The 24,545-nt window shown below is 42.1% G+C and overlaps 1 protein-coding gene across 7 annotated transcripts in view; it reads right to left on the minus strand.

Annotated features, from left to right (window-relative positions):
• The window catches only part of LOC142566709 (oxysterol-binding protein-related protein 6-like), a 147,555-nt gene that overhangs the window by 53,718 nt on the left and 69,292 nt on the right, over nucleotides 1-24,545 (minus strand). For 6 of the 7 annotated variants that reach the window (XM_075677557.1, XM_075677575.1, XM_075677565.1 and 3 more), the window contains 5 exons: nucleotides 23,863-24,077; nucleotides 22,941-23,189; nucleotides 16,431-16,484; nucleotides 16,239-16,352; nucleotides 14,442-14,601 (listed from right to left, as the gene is read on the minus strand). In XM_075677557.1, coding sequence (XP_075533672.1) covers nucleotides 14,442-14,601; nucleotides 16,239-16,352; nucleotides 16,431-16,484; nucleotides 22,941-23,189; nucleotides 23,863-23,946 — 661 coding nt within the window. In that variant the 5' untranslated portion in view covers nucleotides 23,947-24,077. Of the gene's footprint in view, nucleotides 1-8,447; nucleotides 14,602-16,238; nucleotides 16,353-16,430; nucleotides 16,485-22,940; nucleotides 23,190-23,862; nucleotides 24,078-24,545 lie in introns of those variants that run through there. The other variant, XM_075677600.1, reaches the window with a different exon arrangement.

The following is a 24,545-nucleotide window of genomic DNA, read 5'->3' on the forward strand; positions in this document are numbered from 1 at the left end:
TTTTACATTCTGCCAACAAAATATTAAGCCTTTTTATCTTTAGTATATCAGACATGTAATGCTCTGGCAACATAACAGACTAACCCCTTCCATGTTTCACAGAAGCTAAGATTGTCAGCCCGGTCCTGCCAAGAATTGCGACCAAGTAGGGCTCATCTATAAGTTTCACACACTGATCATAGATGGTAGCATCATACTGTGTCAGCAGTGTAAACACGGAGAAAATTTTGGTGGGACACCACTGCTTTCTTTTCAGCCTTCAAACATGCCAATGCAGATGAGTGAAACACATGTGCCAAGCACATGAAAAAGTGAAGCTATTGTAACGAGAAATAATGTCATGAGACACCATGGCTATATGCATCAGCAGTTCTAGAAATGATGTACAGCTGGCTCTTTATGTGCAGTTTTGTTCTTCCATTGAAGATCAGGATGACAATATTGCAAACACAAGAGAAGCTGCACAGACATTTTTCTCTACTCCCTCTCCTGCTCATTCGAAACATACATGTGCTACCGATATGCTACCACAGTCGAACCAGGATATATCGAACCCACATATAACGAATTATTGTGTTGAACGAACAGCTGTAAAACACCCTCAAAAAATTTTGTATAATATTGTTTTTATATATCGAATTGCCTATAGATATAGTATATCAAACTTTTTTGTAATCCCCTTCGGATTCGATATATCCGGGTTCGACCGTATGTACTCACCATGCCTCACATTTCTGTAGCCTTTCATGGGAAAGACGTTTCGTGTCAGTTGGCCTGATCATCCACCAGAGCACTTTCATGCACTGTTAACTAAATGATCTATCTATTTGACTATGAGTGAAAAAACCTGTTCATGTAAGAACACATAGATTTTGAAACCAAGAACTGTGTCCTATCACAAAAGCATTCTGTGATTTTTTTTCAAAGAAACTTATTAATTTTTTTATGCCCTCTTGTTCCAAGAGGTTCTGCAGAAACCCAACTGGCACATATATTGCAGTACTAAAGATTGCCGTCTGTACTTAGCAGTCCTCCCAAATATTCCTTTTTAACCTTAGTTCCTTTTTAACCTTAGGATGCTTCCCCTCATATGTGACAAGAGTAACACTGACTTAGGCTGTTATCATGTAGCAATGCCTTTTTCGATGCTAATGCCTTTTCTTGCCTTTCGCTATTCGTAACTGGTTAGAGCGATACTCCACCCATGTTATCAATAGGATCAGCTGGCGGCCAAGTGCTGGATGATAAGACTGGCATAGAATTAAATGGAAGGCATCGCTACAAAAGCGTGGTCTTGGAAACACACCCTCGAGACAAAATCATGGCAGGTTAGCAATCTTTCTTGTATCTGCTTCATAAGTTTCGGGCTGTTTACATAAACCTCGAACAAACACTTCTATATATGAAAGGCTTGTGTGTTTTAAGGGGCACTTGAGGTGGCAACGAAAAATTCTACTCAAGTAGGCAATATGTGGCATGAACGTTTGCTTACTTGGCAAAGCTATATGTCAGTATGGAACAGCAAAATCAACAATGCGAAGGGAAAGAATACTGATACAAAGATGCAACAGAGAGTAAAAATGCCAGGCTGACGTTGACTGCACCTCTTAAAAAGGAAGGTTGCTGCCTAACAAGGTGAATCACTACATGCTGACCTCAGTTGACCTAAATGCTAACTGTGAAGGAAACTGACGTGTCTGGAACATTTATACAAAACAGATGGAGCATGCCTTTAGTTTTCCAGAAATTGCCCTCCCCTGAAAAATGGACGAGCCCATTTGTACCACAAAGGAAAATACACTGCTCTACAATGAAGAGCCAAGATGGTCATCACATTCATTCACACCATGCACAATGCTCCTTCATTGCAGTTTAGAGACAGCAAGGGATGCACTGTTGCAAAGCACTGTGAAGCATGCAACTACACACTCCCTCTGAAACTGTAGAAAACAGAATAAATGCTGACTTGTGTGGGGAGTTCATCGACCCCTGTTTCCAGTTCATGTGTGTCTCGCGCAATCACGGAGAACATGCCATTGCAGCCTTATTTTGAATAGCGTACATTCCCCGCGGCCACTTGCACCAGCGCCACGTGCAGCCGGCTACTTGCACGTGCTGCTCACATTAGGCCCTCTGCTGCACATACAAACAGTGCCTGAGGAGTGGGCCCCTCTCACCCTCTCTTGAGCATCTCTCCTTCAGCATCCGAGGTGCGCGGGCGCCTTCACCCACCAGATTCACCTTCAGTGCTCTTGGTTGTCAGATGTGCGGACCTACTTGGTCCCGTGCACCTCTGAGCAAGGCGGCCAACTTTTGTGTGGCGAACCTAGCTCAGGAGAGTCTATGTGGCTGAGCAGACTTCCCGGGAGCTTTTTCCCATAGTCTGAGACTGCCACCACTGTGCCGTTACCCTTATATTGTACACTCCTTTTATACATAACAGGGAATAAACCCTTATTTGTTTGTACCACAAGCTGGCAACACCTCTACGCCTTGCCAGCAAGTCGGTGAACCCACCGTGGTGCCTCTTAGTGTGTGTTGTGGAGTGGAGACAGGCTACACATCTTCTTAGACCTTAGCCAGCTGGTGCCGGGCATGTTAGCCCATAGCCCCACACGCGTTACCTAGAGATCTGCAAGCTCCTGAAAATATAACTGCGATAGATGCTCATTTATCACCTAACATAAAGGTAAGAAGCAAGCTTTTACACCTTCAGTATGAGAATTCATTGAGTGAAGAAATGCTGGAGGAGTTCTTGGTTTTCTTCAATGTACACTCCATTGACCACAAAGTTCTCTGGCAATGAAATACCAAACCAGGCACGAATTATCTTCAAAACCTCCTTCATGTGGAAACAAATAGGAGCATGCACAGTGACAAGAAAAAGCTCCAAGAAGATTTATTTTGTGCGAAGACACTGAAGTAGTCCTTATTTGACCCCATGTTTCAATGTATTTTACACACTGTACAAGCTTCCCTAAATTGTGCAGGCAAGCATCAATAAAGCTCAACGCATTGGCAAGGTACTATCACCATACCCACATTTTCAACAAATCTTTTAGCCACAGATGAAAGTCAGGCAATCTGAACCTAAGAACCTAAGGAGGAAAAGCAATATTACTGCATCATACTTTCCCAGCAGTCAGTAATCTCCTTAGCACATTTTGCTCAGTCATGCTCTTTATCACATCATTGCAATGTGGCAGCATGCAGACGTCGCATGTGGCCAGGTGCATAACTAGCAGTCTACGCCATTTTGCATGAATTCAGTCTCAAGATGTTTGCCAACACACAAATATTCTCTGATTCGGACTGTAGGTACACAGATCTAATACATAGACAGCTGGTCAACCACAAGGGCTGCCCCTTCCGATAACCTAACATCAGCTAAGAATGTGCATCTTTCCTGTGTCAACTGCCATTAATGATTGGCAGATAGTGCTGACAGTGCAAATGGGCAAAAGCCAATGTGACCGCCTTCATAAAGCTTCTATTTCCCAAAGTCAACCTACTTTCAAGGTCTATGCTACCACAGATGGGATGTCAGCAAATGAAAGTTTCAAACTGACGAGTCCCCTTTGCTATTAGACTTAGAAGCCAAATGCCACTCAGAGAGAAGTTGCCACAAAATCGTGTATAGCAGTAATATTTTAATATATCTGTGCACTGTATACCAAAACATCAAGCAAACTGCACGAGAGTATGCGTGTGTGTATGTGTGTTTGTGTTTCTTTTCTCTAGTCCGAATGGCAGAAAATAGAGACCATGAAAGGGGTTAAAAGAATGCTTTAAAGTCCTTATTGACTGCACGCTTGCCTAAGTCTTGCTTTGCATAAAAAACATGATACTTACTGCACACATAACCTATGTTACACATCAGCACACTATGTGAATGCTGAATTTTTAAAAAAATGCGAACATTTTAAGATGCTAAATATTAGAAACAAAACAATCAACCCAAGCTCAAAGATGGTCGAGGACAGCTGTCATCTCTCAAGATCTTGCAAGTACTACCTGTAAAACTAGTGCAAAATATAGCAAAAAGGCTCCTATAACATTGTCAAACATATTTTTCTGTGACCATAGGCATATCTACTGGGAGGGAGGGGGGGGGGGTGAAGGGAGGCACTTGTTCCCCCACTTTCAAAAGGGGGGTGGGCAAAGTACATCATTGCCCCCCCCCCCTCTTTTGATAGTGGGCACTTTCGACTGCAAGCTGGAAAGTACAACAAAACTACAGCTGTCTCTTCATAGAGTGACCACATAAGTAATACTTTACTATGCATCCCTAGCTTGGACAGCGAGGATTGTATTTTGTGCCTTCTTGGGACACCCTGTAGCTTACGATGCACGGAATTTACCATACACACCCGGGTTACAGGGAACGCCTGGTGCTGGGCAGCTCCCGTCCTAACAAATGTCAGCATACGCAACTTGCATCATGCCCAGTTTTTTGGGACCACTGTTTCGTATTCGAAAACACAATCAGCTTGGTACGTTTAACCTGCTGGCGAGGCGTAGGTCCGGATAAAGTATTATAATCAGCCATGCCCAACGACTGGTGTGCCTTAGGGCATGAAATTGTGGGATTATCAAATGCTGGAACAATTTAATCTCTGTCTAGAGATAGCCTACCTAGCGTTGCAGTCTCGGTATCTCACCATCAACAATCTAAACAAACCTCTTACAGGTATAACTGTCGAATTTCATAGTGTCATAACTTATTATAGATACGCTCGTGCAGATGACCATAGTCGAACATGCAGAGCTATTTCAATACAAATAGAACACTGACTTGAATTTTTTCTACAGGCATATCTCATTTCTGACATTGATTTCATTTCATTTTCGGGCTGTTTCTAGATAAGAGCTATGCTATTACTTGCTTCTTGGCAGGAGCAAAAATAGCAGATACTTCATATTTTGAAAAAATGAGGGCAACTTTTGGTGATGTGATCAAATGCAGCATTAATAAAATTGTAAGCAAGTGTTCGGAAATATCACGCTGCTGGTATTAGCTAAATTTTCCAGTGTCCCAAGAGAACTCTGCATTTCAGTTATCTTATACTTTCAAGGGATAGGCAGCATTTTAAGTGCAATGTGTTGCGTAGTGTTAACATTTCTGGCTTATTTAAAGCATTAAGAGTAATTATTGAACCCTCACCTTTTTCTTTTTACTTTTTTATGCATGATATATTAGTTTTGCCTGTTGCCCTCACTGAAATAATGGAGGCAGATTCATTATGTTTGATAACTGTAAGGACAAGTTAATGGGTGTAGTGTAGGTGAAGTTCAAAATACATGGGTAATTGGGGCTTTCACAATAAATTACATTTGCAAGCACTCTAGAGGGTTATGAGCATGCTTAACGAGCGCAAGAGAATTGAGCCCGCTGCCCTGGCAGAACTATAAAAGCTACCAAGACTAAATTTAGCGAAAAGTGGTTGTACACTATGGAAAATTTGTGCGAAGTTAAATGCGGTTGGATCAAACACAGCCTTTAAAAAAAAAATCTTATTGAAGTGTTAGAGCATGTAATATGGCCGCTATTAGATTCGCTTCCCAGTGTCCCAGCATAGCTGTAGGTTACAATAGGTTTATATTTTGTGGAAAGTGGACATGGGGACATGGTAAGTTCAATGAGCGACAAAATTTTTATGTTGCAGGTTTAGTTAGAAGCATTGCAAATAATTCGTCATTTTTATTTCTCTATTTTCAGGTGTCATAACACTTTGGTAAACTACACAAGACATTTTGTTTACAATTGGTGAAAATAAAGGGCAGGTTAAGGGCAATATGTAGGTAAACCTCAAAGACAGGGAACCAATTATGGCATTTGCAGTAAATTACGTATGCAAGCAATGTGGAGCTTTATGAATGTGTTTCGCGAACAGAGAATTTACCCCGTTGCCCTGGAAGAACGGTGAATTCAACCAATATCAAATCTAGCAGAAATTGAATTTGGAAGGGGGGAGGGTGGGAAGGGCACCATGGTAAATGTTATGGCGAAGTAACATGTGTATTGATGAATTACTGGCTTTTTAAATATTCCCTACAAGAAGTGGTACAAAGCATTTCTTGCGCAAAATGGAACTGAGTGTGTGTGTGTGTGTGTCTATATATATATATATATATATATATATATATATATATATATATATATATATATATATATATATATATATATATATATATATATTGGCAACTTTTTAAAATGTGAAGTAGTTACAAGAAAATAAGTTTTACTGCAATTATTTGAAAGAAACAGCTTCACTGGAAATCGGGTTGTAGTTCTCCCAAGGTCACACACATCCGTTGCCTTTTTTTCTTGCGAATATTCAAAGTTATTTATGTTGACCATACTTCGTTGCATATAACCTACATACATTTATGCTGTAGACTTAAGCATCAAGTACAATTCTTTGTAGCAAATGCGCATTTTTTATGTGCGCTACACTGGTGCTGCTGGGCGGGATTCGGGGCTTCTGTGAGGCACTCATTGCCTTTTGTCCCTGTATCATCTTGACATTTTATATAGTTGCAAGAAATAAACGCAAATTTAAATAACTTTTTGGGCCCCAATGGTTCACCATGTGTGATTGATAAATAGGTCTGTCTGTTAAATATAACTGACAGACACATTTCAGGCTCTTTCACTTATTGTAATAGTAATTCGCTATTTGATTTTGTTTCACATGGAGGCATGCTTAAACTTCAAAAGCACTTTCAAATTCAGCTTCCAGAACAATGAAGCTGCAGAAGAACAAACAAAAAACTAGAAGTATCCGACACCATTACAATATCCATGTAATTAGTTATAGGACAGCTAAAATCCTGCTGTTTGGACAGGAGTCATACTGCGGAAAAATCCCTTCCAGGTAAATCCCAACATGTGCAGTGGCCATATTTTGTAATGAACCATCTCATTTTCCATTCTTCTTTTCATATCTCCACCATATATTACATGTGTGGTTCACCTCTCATATTCATCAGAGGTATTAACGAAAAACACCATCACAAAAAAGGCCCTCCTTAACACACGTCGAAGGCTCAAACTTAATTATCTGAACAGATTATAGCGAAAAGAAATGAAAGCATTGAAGAATATGTTCAAGCATCAAGATTCAAATGCACGACATGAACCGATTTGATGAGTGCGACTTTTCTCGGGAGAGTAGAAAGCAGAAATTAGGGCTTACACACTGGCGATATCGGTACAAACAGCTAGGACGAGTACAGCTAGGGCATGGTAGTTTTAAATGGTTAAAAAAGATTGTCCCAGACTGGCCTAACACAGTAAAAGCTGGCATGAAGAAAGAAACCGGCGTGCAGATACACTTCTTGTCAGCTTTATTTTCACATCAAATTGCACTGACAGGACGGGAATCACACAGTGTGACATCAAGGAATGCCCTTTGCTACAATGTCCACTGGACAATGTGCCACACAAAAGTACATATTGCTAAATGTGACTTATAACTACGCACTCTTGACCCTTTCCATATCCTACTCATCACAGCGAGTTTGTAATAATACAAGTAGTGAAAAGCCAAGCTTTGGCATGAGTTACATGTTTTAAAAGGTCATTGTTTTTTTTAATCATTACTTTTACAATTGTTGAGCAGTTGTGAGTAAACTATGCGTTGCACTTGGTTGGCCAGGATAACAGCTGCATAATAAAAATGGCCAGCAATATTAGTGCATCTTATTCACTTGAAAAAGGTTAACTGAACAATGAAGGTCAAGAAGATCAAATTTGAAGACCAGCACAAAAGTAAATATGAGTAAGCAGGACAAATGCTCCCCGTTTATTTATTTTGTCTTGTTTGTCCTGTCTGCTCACTACTCTGTCTTCACCTACAAATTTAGGCTCAGACTTCTCTGTACAGTATGAACCAACAAAACCAACAAGTAGTCAGAAGGTAACTGAACAAAACAAGTAAAATTACAGTAGTGTCTTTTATGAAATAAAACTGCAAACTGCAAGAGCTCCCCGCTACTAATATAATGACGAAATAAAAGAAGTGCCTTTTGGTTACACAGACTATCTGTCTGGCAAGTAATGTTAAAGCAGGGCCTGACCCCAAAGCATGTACACCCTTTTTGAAATAACATAAAAGGCCAGCAGGCAGTTACCAGTGCAGACTGGCTGCCTTTTATAATTTTTTGAAATACAGTGTACAGCCGCTGTCAGACTAGCCCAAACAATGAAAACTATAGTTGCTAATGGACCTACAGTGGCTTAACTTCAACAAACATGGGATGTAAAGAGCACACATTGAATGCTTTAGAAGGAAGACACGTTAAACGAGCACATTCAAGACACCCCAACCAGAAATCCCCAGCACCCTCCACAGGAGAAGCAGAAAGGTACTTAAGGCACATCCAGGTTAAGCATGACGGTGACTTTGTATGCCAAGACAGATGTCAAAGTAAGACACTGTTGATTTCAGTTATTGATGAATCTTTTAATGTGCCGATGTATCAGACTAGACAGCATTTTTACATACTAGAATCCACAGATCAGAATGCATTAGGAGCAGCAGTACAGCAGAATTTTTTAAAGCATATGTAATCACTGCAGCACCACAGTGAGGCCACTATATAGGTTTCCCCAGCTAATGCTAGCCAAGCTGTTCAGTAAAAAAAAAAAAAAAGATTAAGAAAACACTGTGCAAGAACACTGTGGTGATCCACCTTCAGACCTCCGACGATCAAACACCATGTTTTATCGTACCGTGTTTTTAAATCTTTCTTTTTTAACAGCTTGGATAACGTTAGCTTGGACACACGGTATATCTACACCTTTCACAATACCATCTGCAACTTCTATAACAAAAAAAGGAAAACAAAAGACCTAGGTAGGTACCGCTTGTGTCAAATGTACTGTATACCGTACATTTCCTTAAATGTAGGCTAAATTCTCTGATATGCTGAACAACCTGAGGGCTTTGACTTAGTTCCTGCAGATTCAGTAAACTTCTGTTAAGATGAACATCTGATAAGATAAACACATTTTCATGGATCTCCATGTTCACCTTCAAGGAGTCTACTATGCAGCACAGTTGAATCTCGATAATTCGAACTCGAAGGGGTTCGAAAACTTGTTCCAATTAAAGGAAGCTCATAGAATGGTGGACTTATGGGCAGCGCTGCGTTGGGCAGCACATGTAACACGAGTGAAGAGTTCTTAAAGCGTGGCTTCACAGCAGCGTGGCATGTGCTACCGTGAAGGCACACCTCAAGGCAAAATTCACATGTAACCTGCACCCCGACTTACCTGCTAAATTTTTTGAATATTTGGTTCAGGTTAGGTTATATGAGTAAAACTAGGGTACTTGCGACGGGAGCAGCAGCCAGTGCGTAGTCGCACTGTTGAGTCAGAAGCCCTGTCACACGAGTTGGCGCGCTGTTGAGCACAGCCAGCAGTGCGACATGTTTGTATTAACCGCCGCAAAAGCCTATGTATTTGAACTACCGGGTGTTGTCGCACACTGAAATGGAGTTGAGTTCCGTTACTTCTACCCTGACAGAACCGACAAAATTGGTAGAATCATCCGGCTGGTCAAATAAAGATGTAGAAAAAACGCCAAAACCCACCACTGATTCATTTGCCAGTGGTTGCCCAATTCTAGCAAGCCCCCAAATCAAATGCACACCCGCCTTCTATGCGTTCAATGTAGAAGACTAACGTAGAAGTGATATTAAAGCTCCTAAAGAAAGTAGAAATCTAACGCGCACCACATTTGTTAGCAAGAAAAATTGGCAAAGATCTAATATGTGTTGCACCAAGGGCAGGCATTTTTCTCAAGTCAGCTTCGCCGCACAGTTATTTTTGAAGTCAGCTTCACCTCAATAACGCAGTGTTATGCGGTAAAGCACTCAAACGCCGCGAACACGGTTTTGGTTTCGTGTCCGATTGCACTGCGCAGGCCATTTCCGGCCCAATTTTCTTTTTTTTTTTTGGGGGGGGGGGGGAGAGTAGTCGTGCGCGCTAGAGTCGGGTAAATACCGTAATCAAACATTGTGATCTATCGTTACTGATTCGAAATCTTGCTTTGGAAGGCCCAAAATGGGCGTTTTCGACGAGAGATTAAGTGTGTTAAACGCATTCGCCGTTTCTTAAGCTCCGCTGAGATATGCTGCCGCTCAAGGAATGGCGATCAGCGTCACCATAGGGGGGAGGTGCATGCATGCTGACTGGTCAAGTTCGAATTATCCGGCGAAGGCCAATTTCAGGAACGAAACACAGTTAAACATTGATACACAGAAAGGGGCCGCAGAATTTTCCGAATTATCGGGGCAATCGCAAAAAGAAAAATTAAATTAAAACCTAAAAAACCTAACAGTTATAAATTATGGGGTTTTGCATGCCAAAACCCCAATCTGAATATGAGGCACGCCGTGGTGGGGGACTCCGGAAATTTTGACCACCTAGGGTTCTTTAACGCACACATAAATTTAAGTAGACGGGTGTTTTCACATTTCGCCCCCATCGAAATGCGGCCGCCGTGGCCAGAATTCGATCCCGCGACCTCATGCTTAGCAGCCCAACACCATAGCTACTAAGCTCGAAAAAAATCAAATTTTAATGAGAAAACAATTGATATTGATAAATTTGTGATTCTGCAACGAATGATACGGTTTCAATCCACGTACGCCGACGATATCCTCACATCGGCGGTACGACTTAAGCGAAGCCAGCCGCGTTTTGGCGTGCACTCCACCCACGCGGTTAATAGCGTCGCCCGCACTGGGACGACACTATCAGGAAAAGCGCCGGCAGCGTGGAGCGATAGCTTCGTCTGCCTCTAGCTCCAACGGGTCACCGAAATTCGAAATTACGCATCACCAATACTAAACTCTCAGGAAGACAGCTCACATGTTGCCACGCCGTCTCGGCACACCCACTCTTTGCACATACGGCATATAACCTCTAAAGCAGGGTGCGCGGCTGCGTATGCGTTCGGCCGCGCTTACAGCCACGTGCACCAACTTAACCCCCGCCCCCATCGCGCGCGCTTTGATCGCGTTACCGTGAGCTCACTCCCCTCCCTCTCTTTCCCTTTGCTCGCGCGGGAAGGCGTCATTCGTGAAGCCACCATCCTTTTCGGCTCACCCTCGCACACTTTCACTCGCATCTAAAGTACACAGTGCGCGGGGCGCGATAGGATCTTATCGCACTTGGACTTAATACGGAACATGATGCGGCTCCACTTCGGCGATCGGTCTTGTGGCGCGGCGCGCGATTTGAGAGGTGCGTTAGCAAGCAGCATTTGTAACTCAATCATTTGACCATCTGCGTCCGCAGAAGTTTCCATTTATTGTCTCGGCATTTCTTTGCGGCGGCAGTAAACTTTAGTTAAATTGAAATCGCATACAAACACACTTCATTATATTGAGGTTTTAAATACATGGTGTTCTATGGACAAGAGGTTATAAAAAGTTAAATTGCGGTTATATCCAGGTTATTTGTTATATCGAGAATTTCGTTATGCTGAAGTTCGTTATATCGAGGTTTAACTGTAACAAAAGTTTGAGCCCTCAGAAATGCATGGGTAGCAGCCAGGACCTTCGGTTGGGATCGAATTAACCAAAAGATTGAATTAACCAGAGTCAAATTAGTGGAAGTCTCCACATATTTTGACAGAACCGTGTCAGTTCAAGTAAACCAGAAGTTTGAATTGAGCGGGTTTGAATTAACGAGACTCCACTGTACTATGTGCGTGCACCCAAGACCAGAGCTGTGTCTGCACTGTGTAGCAGAATTCCTATAGTGTAGCAATTCTACAAGGTTCCAGAGTTCAAAAAGGACACCACTTAGTAGAGCTTCAGAGTGCCAGCAGTCATGCGGCAAAAGGAGCCCTACCATATAGCCCAGCTACAGCTCTGGTCATCTGGTCGCAGTGACCAATAAACTGTGGACAAAGGTTCGATGCATGCTTATGAATGAAGTCACCAGATTGTACTCAAAAGGCAATAAATGAATCATATCAACAGCACTTGGCACCTGGGAAAAATTTTGATTTGCATTAACACACAATTCACATCACATGCTGAGAATGTCCAGATGGGATGACAACATATGCCCTTAACTATATGTCTGCCAACACAAGATGTCCTGCCTGTGTTGCCGAACAAGCTAACGTAGGCAGGTGAGCAAGAGTCTCATTCACATAACTTCAGTCACCAGAGTGGCACACAATGCACACCTGTCATTTCAAGTGCACAAGTATCAATGTACCAGTGACCCACAAAATGTTTTCAGTAACAAGCGAGCCAGAAAAAGGCCTCAACTTCAATCCTCAAACTTAATTTTTGTCCTAACAAATAACTGCATTCATGAGACTTCGTGCACCTTGAGCTTCCACTAATCTGTACTTTCTTTACATGCACAGGCTCTTTTCCTGGCTGCCATGGTTACCATAGAAGCTGTGTACATGATACTTTTGGCCATGTTCTTTACCCCTAATGATTTAGTAGTGTATTCAAGCACAACGGAAACAAGAAGGAGCCAATTTTTGAAAAGAAAAACAAGATAAGTGGATAATTTATTTCACGGATGGAGGTGAGTAAAAAAGAATGTTACACAAGACTAGAATGTGTGCCATAGCAGACATAGGTAGCTTAAGATAACATTTCCCCAGAGTGCTCACTGCTTTGATTAGCAGTTTGGCAACTTCCAAATTCACTTTGCATAAACTTCGGAATTTCACTGGGTGAATGCTGCAGGTTAACATAGAAGCTGCTATCAGAATGCAAAAACAGAAATGTTTGTAGAGTGTCTCTAAGCTCTGAAACAGTTTGTTCGGGCAATGCAGTGCAGTACTGTGTAGAACTCTGGCCAGATTGCTGGCTCTCTGCCACCATGCCACTATGTGACAACCCAGAAATATGACCAGCAGCATATGGAACTGCAGGAAGTGCCACATCTGAAATTACTGGCACAGGATGAATGCCTTCTATGGAATCATCACTTGATTCTACGGTAGCTAAGAGCCAGTCTAGACCCAACTCTGCCTGCTTGCAACAAGACCCTTTATTCAGCCTCCCTGTACTGCCATCAACACATGGCCAAGTCCTAGGCTGCGCTAGCTCATGAAACCACCTTGACTCAAAAGAGGAGGTGAGATCCTGTCCAGCTGTATCACTATCTTGGATTGTCCGGAATGATAAATGAGGCACAGTCTGCTGATTGTCTCCATATTTAGGACAAGTGTAGTTAAAACTAAGGCATTCCATATTGGTTGAAGTATCTTTTTCCCCTCCAACACTAGATGTAGGATCATTACCTGTATGACTAGGAGGAAAAGTAAAAACTGGTGATGTTAACACAGATTCAGGAAGCTGGCAATTAGGCAAATTTTCTGCTTTAACATCTGATGATGTGCCTTGTGGCTGTTCTAGGTCTGGCTCAAGATCACGCTGCATTCCACATCCAGAGTCAATCAAACACGGTCCACTATTGTCACATAGCTTCAAAGTTGCCAGCTGGTCAACACTTTCAGGATGTGTCAAGGCTGACTTGTCTGTAGACAATGTGTCCACAATAACTTGAGGAAGGGGTGCACTTCGTTTTATACGTCCTTTTAAAAGCATGCGTGGATGAGTGTGTCCCATAATTTTAACTCTTGCATTATGCTCTGTTTCAATTGTCTCACCATCTGAATCAGTATTAACGCCAACATCAGTTCCTTGCCTTAACGTCTGCAGGCCATTGAAGTTCCTGTCATGACGGGCAGCCAAAGAATTCAAACAGACAGTGGGCACCTCTCCTTCCCCCATACGTCTCTCACTTTCTCTCTTACTGGTAAAGTCAACCACATTTGCTCCTTTGCATGTGTGCTCATCAAATCCATGAGTAGGTAGCATCTCTTCAGATGATATGTCACATGTCAAAGAGTTGGTGTAGTTACTACCAAGTGCGGGATAAAATGTCACTACCAATGTGTCTGTGTCAATGCCACAAGTTGTTGCACCTTGCCCAGCACCAACACTTTCGACAACTTCATCTGCAGCAATTTTCGGCTCTGTGCCATTATGTGCATCAACAAACATCTTTGAAGCACTTTCACTTGTGCCTACAGCCAACAAAATCTCTTTTGATCCTTTACATACGACTTCAACCAATAAATTTTCATCAGCATTCCTTACATCTTCAGCTACTTCCTTCTTTAAAGTCATGAGATCTCTGGCATTCGTGCTTGTTAAAGGAACATCTGATGGGACTGCAACGTTCACTTGTGGATTCTCACTGGCTGCACTCTCCTTTGCTGCCATCTTGGAGCACTTGCACGTGTTGAATCCCTGCATGCCCAGGACTGAGCCAACGAGGCACACTTGAGTGCAAGTGCGTGCACTCAGCATCAGCTCACGGTAGCAGTGGTGGCGACGGCAAGTTGGAGGTTCATTTAGGGGGCACTTGCAAAGGGTCAACGCACCTGATGGTCCATTGCCCCCTGGAACAGCGCCAGAATCCTCGGCAGCAGGGGAGGTCATCTTGGGTGCCTCCCGGCTACCAAAGGTAATTTCATGCTGTCGATAGAGCCTGTGGTGCTGCAGCTGAGACACCCACTGCTGGAACTGTGCTTGATTTTTTACCTGCACACACAGCAGGAATCTATTAGACAACTTAGCGCTTATAACTGACACTTTTACCCACTGTTATCCTGTGCTCTGTGAGACCTACAAAGATCTTGAAATGGAACAACACTTGTACTAGAACAGAAGCTCTAAAGATTGTTCACCCCCAGCAACAGTGGTGGCCTAGAAAGAATAATTGCTAATGCTGAAATATCATATGTCAGAAGAGTGCAAGATTTCTTTATGTAATTACAAACTCAAGAAAGCACCACACACATATCTGGAACTCTGCTCCAACTATGACATGATAGTTTTCCCATTTTTATACTTCGAAACTGCCAAGAATCCAACAATCTTGTGGCTGAGCTTCGTGAAGCCAACTTCCCAATGTCTTATAAAGAATGCATGGGAAAGGACACATGCACAGCAAAGGACACAGGTGTGTGAGAAAACAAACTGACAAGGAGATAAGGGAGGCAACAACACAAGGCAGTTCAACAGCTCTCTTTGCTACTGTGATATTCACGCAGACAGCCTCATCAAAGGAAACACAGCTGTCCCAGTGTCCATGTATCTGGCCATTCAGGGCAGTTCACTGTACATTTTCGACGACGTTTTGCGTAGCATGATGCGTTACCCATTGCCACAATGCACACCCTTATGGGTTTGAGCACATGGGAAGGGTAGTGTTCTTAGCCGAGTGTGCATCCCACTATGCTAAAATGCAACATTTTGCAAACATTATTACACAAATATTCAAGTGTGAAATATCGCTATTCATATAATCTAAATGAACTTAAACAAATATTTTATATATCAATGTTCATTACACTTAATCATCACATCAATCTCCAACTTCTCATTACTATTAGCTACATACAATGTCTCCCTTGGTTTTGAAGCAGAACTACATGCCACAAACATGCATTTGTCAGTTGAACACTCCTGAGCAAAAGTATTTGTACTATGGGCATGGTAAAAAAGCACAATTGCTTCACTACCTACACATGCCACCTGTGATTAAGTTTTTGACATTACAAAACTATTTTTTGCCTACAACCATTACTACTATGTTGCGATACAGTAACTTAGTTATCAAAAATTGCAGAAACTGACAGTTCTTGCGAACATTACAAACATCATTTACTTTCAGTTCTGAGGCATTCAAAAGTTCATCACAGTGAAAGAAAAACCTAAAACTTAAAATTAAATTATGGGGTTTTACATGCCAAAATCACTTTATGATTATGAGGCACACAAAAACCTAAAACTTAAGAGTGCAAAAGAACAAGAAACTATAAGTCCAAAAAACAAGAAGTTTGTTCTAATTTCAGAAACAGTTCAACTACATGAGCTTTAGAGCTAAATATGTAGACCACAGCAATGCAGTTATGAGAATTACCATGACAAAGATGCCTCAAGGAATTCTGCTACATTTCTTAGTAACCACAACAAACAAAACTGGCACATGAGAAAATTGACCCATGAGCCTCACTGTTGACACTATGGCACCTTTATGCCAATACAACAATGGTCACGCAAAAAAGTGTCAGAAGTCTGCAAATGCCATATTTGTATGATTTCTTATCATTCCTCAGCAACATGTGTGATGTTCCAAAGCAAAAAAAAAACAGTAAAATGGAATTCAAGCATACCTTTAGATGATAAATAAATTCCTCAGCGTCAATGTCAATTCGCCGCCCTTTGCTTTTTGTGGAAATTACAGAAAGCCCAAGGTCAACTGACCCATGATTTTTTCCTTTTGCCATCTGCAATTTGGAAAACCTATTAGTCGTCTATGACAGGCAAAACCTGAATAGAGTAACATTAAAACAGAGAATACTCACATCTGTTGAAGACTTTGCATATGTTAGGATCCCCTTCTCAAGACAAAAGAACCGCTGCAAGAGGGCACCAAACAGCTTTGTAGTGTGCACGCAAGCAAATGCTCAAAATGGATTGACCTATGAGTGGGATCAAAAGCAGAAGCTGAATGCTTCAAAAGTTAGCCACAACTAACCAGCTCCTAGCAGTGATGCAAAAAAATGAGCACCAAAGCAACAATGTTTTACACAGCAAAACACAATTGGCAACACACTGTTTATATAAGTGTAGATGTCAGTTGAAGTGAGGCACTGCCTGACTTGTACAAAGCACTGGCCATGAAAATAACTCAACATGACAGACTCTAACTGCAGCAGTCAGATCGCTATGCAAGCAATAGTCATTAGTACCATAAAACCCTGCATATAATGCAACCTTCAATATAATAAGATGTGTAATCTTGTGGCCGCAAAATGAAAAAAATGAGAATAATAAGTAAAATAAGAGAAGTTTATACTTATATACAACTACTAGAAATAATTCATTCTGGTCACTTAATAATGTGATGAACAAATATTTGAACCTTTTGAATAATGAATCGAATAGTCACTATTTGTAAATGCAGATATTTTTCGAATAATTTTTGAACATTTCAAAACTTCAACTGCACCCAATTAGACATTAGAGCAAAAGTACGGTAAATTTTCACCCCCACAGCCATAGTATGGGCATAAAACATGAGAGCTTGTGCAGTGGAGCAGGCTGGCATCACTTAGGTAGCCATACCTTGAAGGGTGTACAGCGATCATTCCCACTCTCTGAATAGCCCTGTACATGCAAATAAACTACTGGCTTACTCTTAGGGCCCCTCACCAAGCCACACAGCAAATTTTGGTTATATGCTGGAAGTTGTTGCATACTCTCTAGGGAGCATTCTACTGCAAGACTTTCTGAAATTGGTTCATTAAAAGCTGAGATTGAAATATTTCAGTGGCACAAACCCATGATTTTAGGAGGCGAGTGTCATCGCCAACAGACACACTCTCCAATTGCCCCCGTCTAGCCTCGCCAAGCAAAATTCCTTCCCTGTGTTCTCCCATACCAGAGCTGGAGGTGGATCACATGATGCATACATCACAGGCCCCGTCTACTTTCCTTTTTCTCGAACTTTTTTGCTACGCGGCGCACTTCTGCTGGCATTATCGCGGGTGAGCTGTTGCATTTGTCTTGTTTTGCGCAGCACACAATTTTGCGCGCTGTGTACGATAACACCTGACTGGCAGTATAAGTCAGTGCTATACGAACGCTAAGGCAGACACTCGCAGATTACAAAAAATTATCGCGTGCTGGAACACGGTAGAAAATTGCATATTTCATTGTCCACGCGCGCAAGTGAACAATGTGGGAACAAGCAGACGAAACGGAAGTACATTTCTCTTGCTGCGGTGCGAAGTAAAACACACAGACATTTGGTTTGTGTTTTATTATTTTTCTAAAGTTTAATTAATCTATTGAAGCAATAGATTACACGAATAACAGATGTTGCCTTGAATAATTAAAGTGTCACGTGTCAGAGCTACGTCACAGCATATACATGTACCACGGCCGCTGGTTAAAAAAGAAAGAAAGGTGCAGCGTGCCATGTCAGGGGGGGCTGCAATGGGAGCGAGTGTCTCAGCCGTAGTTGCATTCTCGAGCCGCTTGGCTGGGCCATACAGCGCTAGCAGTCGGGGACGGGACGTGTCAGTTTCCATGGGCGACATCGTTCAATATGGATTCCTTAGACATTTTCTATGCCGATCCCACACAACAGTCCCCGACTGGTGGTGCAGAGGTGGAAGACAGCGTTTTCGGTGCATGCGGCCGGCCCCGCCTTTTCTTTTTTATCCAGAGGCCGTGCATGTATGTAGGTGCGCTTGCTGATATATATCATCCTCCCTGTCTTGGAGCATGGCGCCCACGAGGAGAAGGGCAAACGGTGTTTAGTTTGAAATTTCAGCTCCTTCTGTGGCGCACAGCGATGTAATTCTTAGCACACACGATCTTGAGCATGCGCTGTAAGCACTGTGCTTGTCAGCTCAAAATGGCCAGACCTGATGAGGGGCCTTTTAATGCTCTATTGGTGCTTTTAATAAGAAAAATGTTTCATAACGCACTATGTAATGACAGAAACTTGCTGACATTAAGATACTGGGATGTGAACACCGTTTTATATTAATTGTGATAATGTCTACTTATTATTTGCACACTATTAGAAAAGTATTCAATATCCAATTCACTTCTGACACTATTCGATTCGTATTCAATTGGTTCTAAAAGATCACTATTTGCACACCCCTACTTAAGAACAAAGGGACAGAGATACAAAATGCAAAAAAGGGGCAAGGCGAGCAGACACGGACACAAAAGAAGTGGACAACACTTCTCTTGTGTCAGTGTCTGCACGCCCTACCCCTTTTTTGCATTATGAATCCTTACCAACTAGCGCAGCTTTCTGTCATTCTAAGAGAGATACAAGTTTTAATGGTATGCTTAAGAACAAGAAACTTTGGTACCTATATGTAATATAAAATGCAATTTTCATGCATCAAAATGTGGAAGAAGTCTCAGCAGTGTTACATGCATAACTTTGTGGTAGTCTGGTCAAAATGTGAATCCACCTAATCCCTATCCTGCCTGCGTTGTACATGAGTTTCTTGCTACCAAGAAATTCAGCAACAAAATTCAGATAATGTTGACAAACAGACAAACAGCACAATAAAAAAGCAAATAGAAATATACATTGAAATATGTCCTGGCTTCTTGAAGCAAAAGGGAGAGAGAGAGAGCATGTTCTTTGCAGCAGAATTAATTTTAAAAACATAAAATACATGCTAACAGAGCACATAAATGGGACAGATATGAGCACGCTTTACTGCGCAGGTTCATTGATGATGTGCTGACACCCTTGTATTATTGGTTCTTGCAGATAAAGAACATCACACATATTTGACACCATTCTACTGGTTCCTGTGGATAAAGCAATTACACATATTTTGGGTGCCCAAGCCTATAGCGTCTTATGATACAGCAGCTTGCAAAGAGTGCCATGGAACCACTAATTTGACAATGGCTGGCCAATCTACTGAGGAAAAATCCCTTAGTGCATTAGTGTATTCACTCAGTCCAGGTAAACATTGCAAATGATGTTTCAAAAGCAATCATCATGCTCACAAGCATGCTTCTTGATACAAACTCAACAGGCTAAGCAAACAATTAACTTCACAGATGTATCAAGAAGCTTGCTTGCGAGCAAGTTGATTACTGCAGAAACATGTTCTACAATATACCTCTTTCATGCTACAACTATTACATAGGCCATACAGGCAGGTGTATATAAATGATAGACTGCATGAAAACATGAACCCGCTAAAGGGATCACCATTGAGCAATCTGGCTCAATCAAAATTATGTCAGCAATCCATTTTCTGCAAGCAGCCATATCGTGAAAACTTGTCAGAGTAAGCAGTACGAGGCATTCTTAATCCAAAAAACGTAAGACAAGTGCATCAGCACACTACTGACAAATAGTCATTTCAATGAACTTTTCTTGTATCTGTCCCAATGACACTATTGAACCTGCTCAGGTTTTCATGTTCTGCTTTTTTAGTTATTCACTACAGAAGCACATATTTCTCCGCTTTTCCTTCAATAAATCATTTTGTAGGCCAGCACTATGTGTGTCCCTTGTTCATGCATTACACCATGCTGTTTACTTTTTTCTTTCTGAATAACACATCCCCAACTGTTCACCTTTCTGGATATTGACAGTCCTTGTTCCCTAACTTCCTAATGCTCAGGTAAGTCTAATAAGAGATATACAAAAGTTTGTTAAGCTGGCAACCCCAAAAATTGAAGTTACAGTACACAATAAGGCCAGCCTCATGTTCACAGCACTGTTGAAACTGAGGGATGCATGAAAGAGGATGAGGGTTGCAAAAGGAGTGCATTAAGAAGTGCAGAAGGTAAGATGGCCGAGATGGCGGCACCAGCTCCTACAACTCAAAATTTTTTTCCGCTTTTAGCACCAGGTCCACCATCCTGTGACGGTCAAACAGTGTGTAGAGAAGTGCATCTGCAGAATTTAAGATAGCCCTATTCACTATGAGTATATGAGAGACCAGGTCATAAACAGGTGCAGGCATGCCATTTCACATGATCAAGACCTGATATCACACCGCATGGGTAAGCTCAGTTACATCTGCTGCTGCAGCTTTCGGCTAATTACCTGACTGCCTAGTCAAATTTATGAACTGCTGGGAATTAATTTAAGCCATGAACTTTTTCATAGCTTGTACAACACCCAAAATATGAAAAAAAGAATAATTCTGACACATCGTGTTTGCAAATTTGTAACCCTACAATGAAACAGATATCACAATTCTCTCTTATAGGTGGGCATGACCCCAACACTTAGGCACAATCATCTCGGTTTGTTCACAATTAAGAGCAAGCTTTAGCTCAAATCCTTCCCAATTCAAATACATACAGAATTCAGAAATTCTTTCATTATGCAACCAATGAACCGATTTGAATTAAATTTGTTGCATTTTGAAGGAAAATGTCAAATTTTATGAATTTCTGGGAATTAATTTAAGCCATGAACCTTATTAATAATTTGTAAAACACCCAAATAATAAAAAAAAATAATAATAATTCTGATGCGTCGGGTTTGCAAATTTGTAACCCTACAATGAAACTGATATCACGATTTTGTAAACAGGACCTCACAGTCCTATTCACAAAATAGGGGAACCCTTAGGCTCACATTATACATTAATTTGATTATGAGGCACGTCGCACTGGGACACATCGGATTAATTTTGACCACCTGAAGTACATTAACATGCCCCTAAATCTAAGTATGTAACCGTTTTTGCATTTTGCCTCCATTAAGATGCAGCCACCGCAGCTGGGACTAAAATGGGGACACATGAAATTTGGAATGGTGCGCCGGCGGGGGACCAGTCGCAATGGCAGACAAGCGGCCACCGCCTCCATCCAGTGGGGTAGATATGACCGCCATGCTGCATGCGAAGCTCTGCACCGGCGAGTGGCAGCAGCCAATGACAGCGGAGAGAGTTCAACGTCACGATGCCGTTGTAGCTAACTCAGCGGCGCACCTCAATAAAGCAAAAAGAAAACCAAAACCCACTGCTGAAGCATGTTGCCAGTGTCATAACAAATCTTGCACTAAAGTTAAACATATTTTGTAACTTGTTATTACAACAATTATGGCACACCAAATGTACAGGCGAGTTTAGTTATAGTGAAGGACGATGGTACCACATGTTAAAAGAACGTGAACTGCCCATACATTTTCTATTTCTCCACGCGGATTCCGAAGAAGTGAAGAGCAGTCTAGTAACATTGAAAATAGGCGGAGTTTCACTAAACCAGCGCCACCGGCCCGCCGCTGCTGCCGTCGCTCCCATGTGTCCCCGCCGGCAGTTTGCAAGCAGTGACTGGTGTGGCGCGCCGGCCAGGTTTCCGCACATGTGTCTCCCGCTTTACACCCGCCACCTCAGCGGCGCAACATCATAGCTATTGGGCTACTGCGGCAGGTTTTTCAGGTGCAGCTTGCATAAGTGTGGTATTTGTTTTTTGTTACGATGGTAGACAGTTGTAAACTTTGTGCTTAATTTTCATTTTTCTATTTTAGCTTGTTTTCGCAAACTAGATGAGGGTCTACATAAAAAAGTCCGAGATTAGACGTCACCCGTGACTGCCCATGGCAAACTGAAAATCTTGCATGCAACGTACTGGGACGTCATATCCACTAACCAATAAGTTTATGCATTGCAAACAGAAATAAAATAAATATAATGCAATAAAAGCAAAACAAAAATTCGGCTCAATTTGTGCTAGCTTTTAGCAAACTACGCAAGTTAGCAAATAGCCTCTTGTTCTCAGGTTTCGTTCGTCGTGCCTTGACTTATTGCCAGTTCCTTCCCTTTGAAAGAAATCACAAAATCGAGCCAATGACAGTGAGCTGCAGCTTGAGCTTTATGGTAAAATGTTTGTCCCTCACACAGAAAGCTCAGGTTCAAGTTCTGGCTGAGGTGTAATATAGTTTAGTGTGTGACTGAAATTACATGCATAACCACATTCCTCTGTTCCAAAAAAGAAAAGTGCAGAGGCTGAAGCAAGTTGCACTGCTCGCTGGACACTAGTGTTTTCCTCCAGCATTGTACTAAAGAGCATTGCTGCCTCAGCAGTCACTTGGGCTCGACTTTTCAGCTGCCAACAGTGGTGCAGGCTGATGTGCACAGATCACCCGAGGTCAAATTATCCGGCACGTGCCACGCTGTAGATCAATATAACGGAAGGCACAGGCCCATCCAAATACGTTACACCTAGCCATGGCCAAGATCGAATGAAGCAAAAGATTTACTAGGTAGAGTCAAATTCATCAAAGTTTAGCATATTTTCATCTTGTAGATGTCCTACCATGGTGCTTACTTAATATTTCCTATGCAAAGATAGAATACTACCTTGTGCCATCCTTTAAGTGGCCACTTGCGGCGCTTAAGCAGGTAGCCCTCAAATTTTCTTGGCTTGTCATCACAGCGCTGGCCTGTGCGCAGCCCCTGCATAATTTCCCAGTCAGCTGCTCTGCGACGCCGACTCGAACCAGTGGCTGGTGCTGGCACATCTGGTCGAACAGCTGCTGCATCTGGGGCTGCTCGGCTGCCGGGCTCACTATGTTGAGATGCTGGGCTACTCCGGCCAGGGCTGGCATCCTGGTAGATAGCCAAAGTAAAAAGTTAGATTTTGCTGTACAATTAAAATTCTTCAAGAGGAATAATGCATACAATAGGTTTCAAAATTGTGACTTATGTTTACACTAGATTCAATTATTTAGTTTCAGGTTCCTGCATGCAACAGTTCATTTTACAGCTACTATGCTCCCTCTCACCAACTCTATGCAATAAGGCAAAAGCTGTAGCATGTGTCAGCCAATCAGGTACGTGAGAAAGCTAGCCATGTGTTTTAAAGGGGAGAGGAGGGCTCTAATTAGGGTGCCGCAAATCCTTCTATAACCCTTCCATTCTGTCGGTGTCACGTAGAGAGTGTTGTTTAGTGACAGACAATAGATGAGCCCTACTGGTTTCCTTTTCCGTCTGGTTGATGCAAGCCCAAGCTTTCGCTGCACACTACACTGCACCGAATTAGTGAGACAAGAGCTCAGTTCCCGATTCCCACTAAACAGACAACTAGGAACTAATCCAGACAAGTTACTTCCAAAAGAGGACACAATGGAAACACAACCCAAACTGCCTCACAGAAATGAAGATGAGGTCAGAGGTTAGCCTGTCCATGTAAGCATTTTTTTTTTTTTTTTTGCCGTCACTGCTCTGTCAGAAGACCAAAAGCTGCTCTACATCTATGCATGACAATAGGTGCCATATGTACCGAGTCCGAGTTGTTATTTGTGGTGGTAGTTGTAGTGGTAGTGGCGGTTGCAGTGGTGGCCATTTCTTGTTGGGGCTCTTCCATGTTGGCACTCCCTCAGAGGGGCCAGAGAGTTGAAGAGTGCGCAAATGGCTGCTGTGGCTCACGGTCTAGCGGGCCAAACACTCGGCACATTGCAGCACCCTGGAGCTCCCACAAGTGGCCTACACCTCCTCCTACATAGAATTAAGACAGGCATGGAATGGCTGCATCACAATAAGAGCTACATCCAAAAGCACCTCACCCAGCAAAATGCACAAGTACAAGTAACATTAAATGCCATTATTTCTTAATATTCATAACCTCAAGCAGCAAATGTGTGCAAGTGTGTGCAGCACTGATAATTTAAAGGTCATCAAGCAAGAAATAAGCATGATTCACAGTATAAGTAACAGCCTCATTTTAGTAAAGTTTGAATGTTTCCAATGCATAGCATGCTGATGGCCTATGTGGAAAAAAAATAAGAACAAGAAACCTTGTGTGAACATGAAAAAAAAAAGGATGAGTGAAAGACAAAAGAGTATGTTCCCCTTGTTATGAATTCAGGTACTTACTCATTAAAGATAGCAGAAAGGTTGACAATAATCGAGTTTCAACATTGTGTGACTCAGTTAATCTGAAAATGCTCCTTTTGAATTCTCTCT

The sequence above is a fragment of the Dermacentor variabilis genome, chromosome 1 (genome assembly GCF_050947875.1).
Source record: "Dermacentor variabilis isolate Ectoservices chromosome 1, ASM5094787v1, whole genome shotgun sequence".
Taxonomy (NCBI): domain Eukaryota; kingdom Metazoa; phylum Arthropoda; class Arachnida; order Ixodida; family Ixodidae; genus Dermacentor; species Dermacentor variabilis.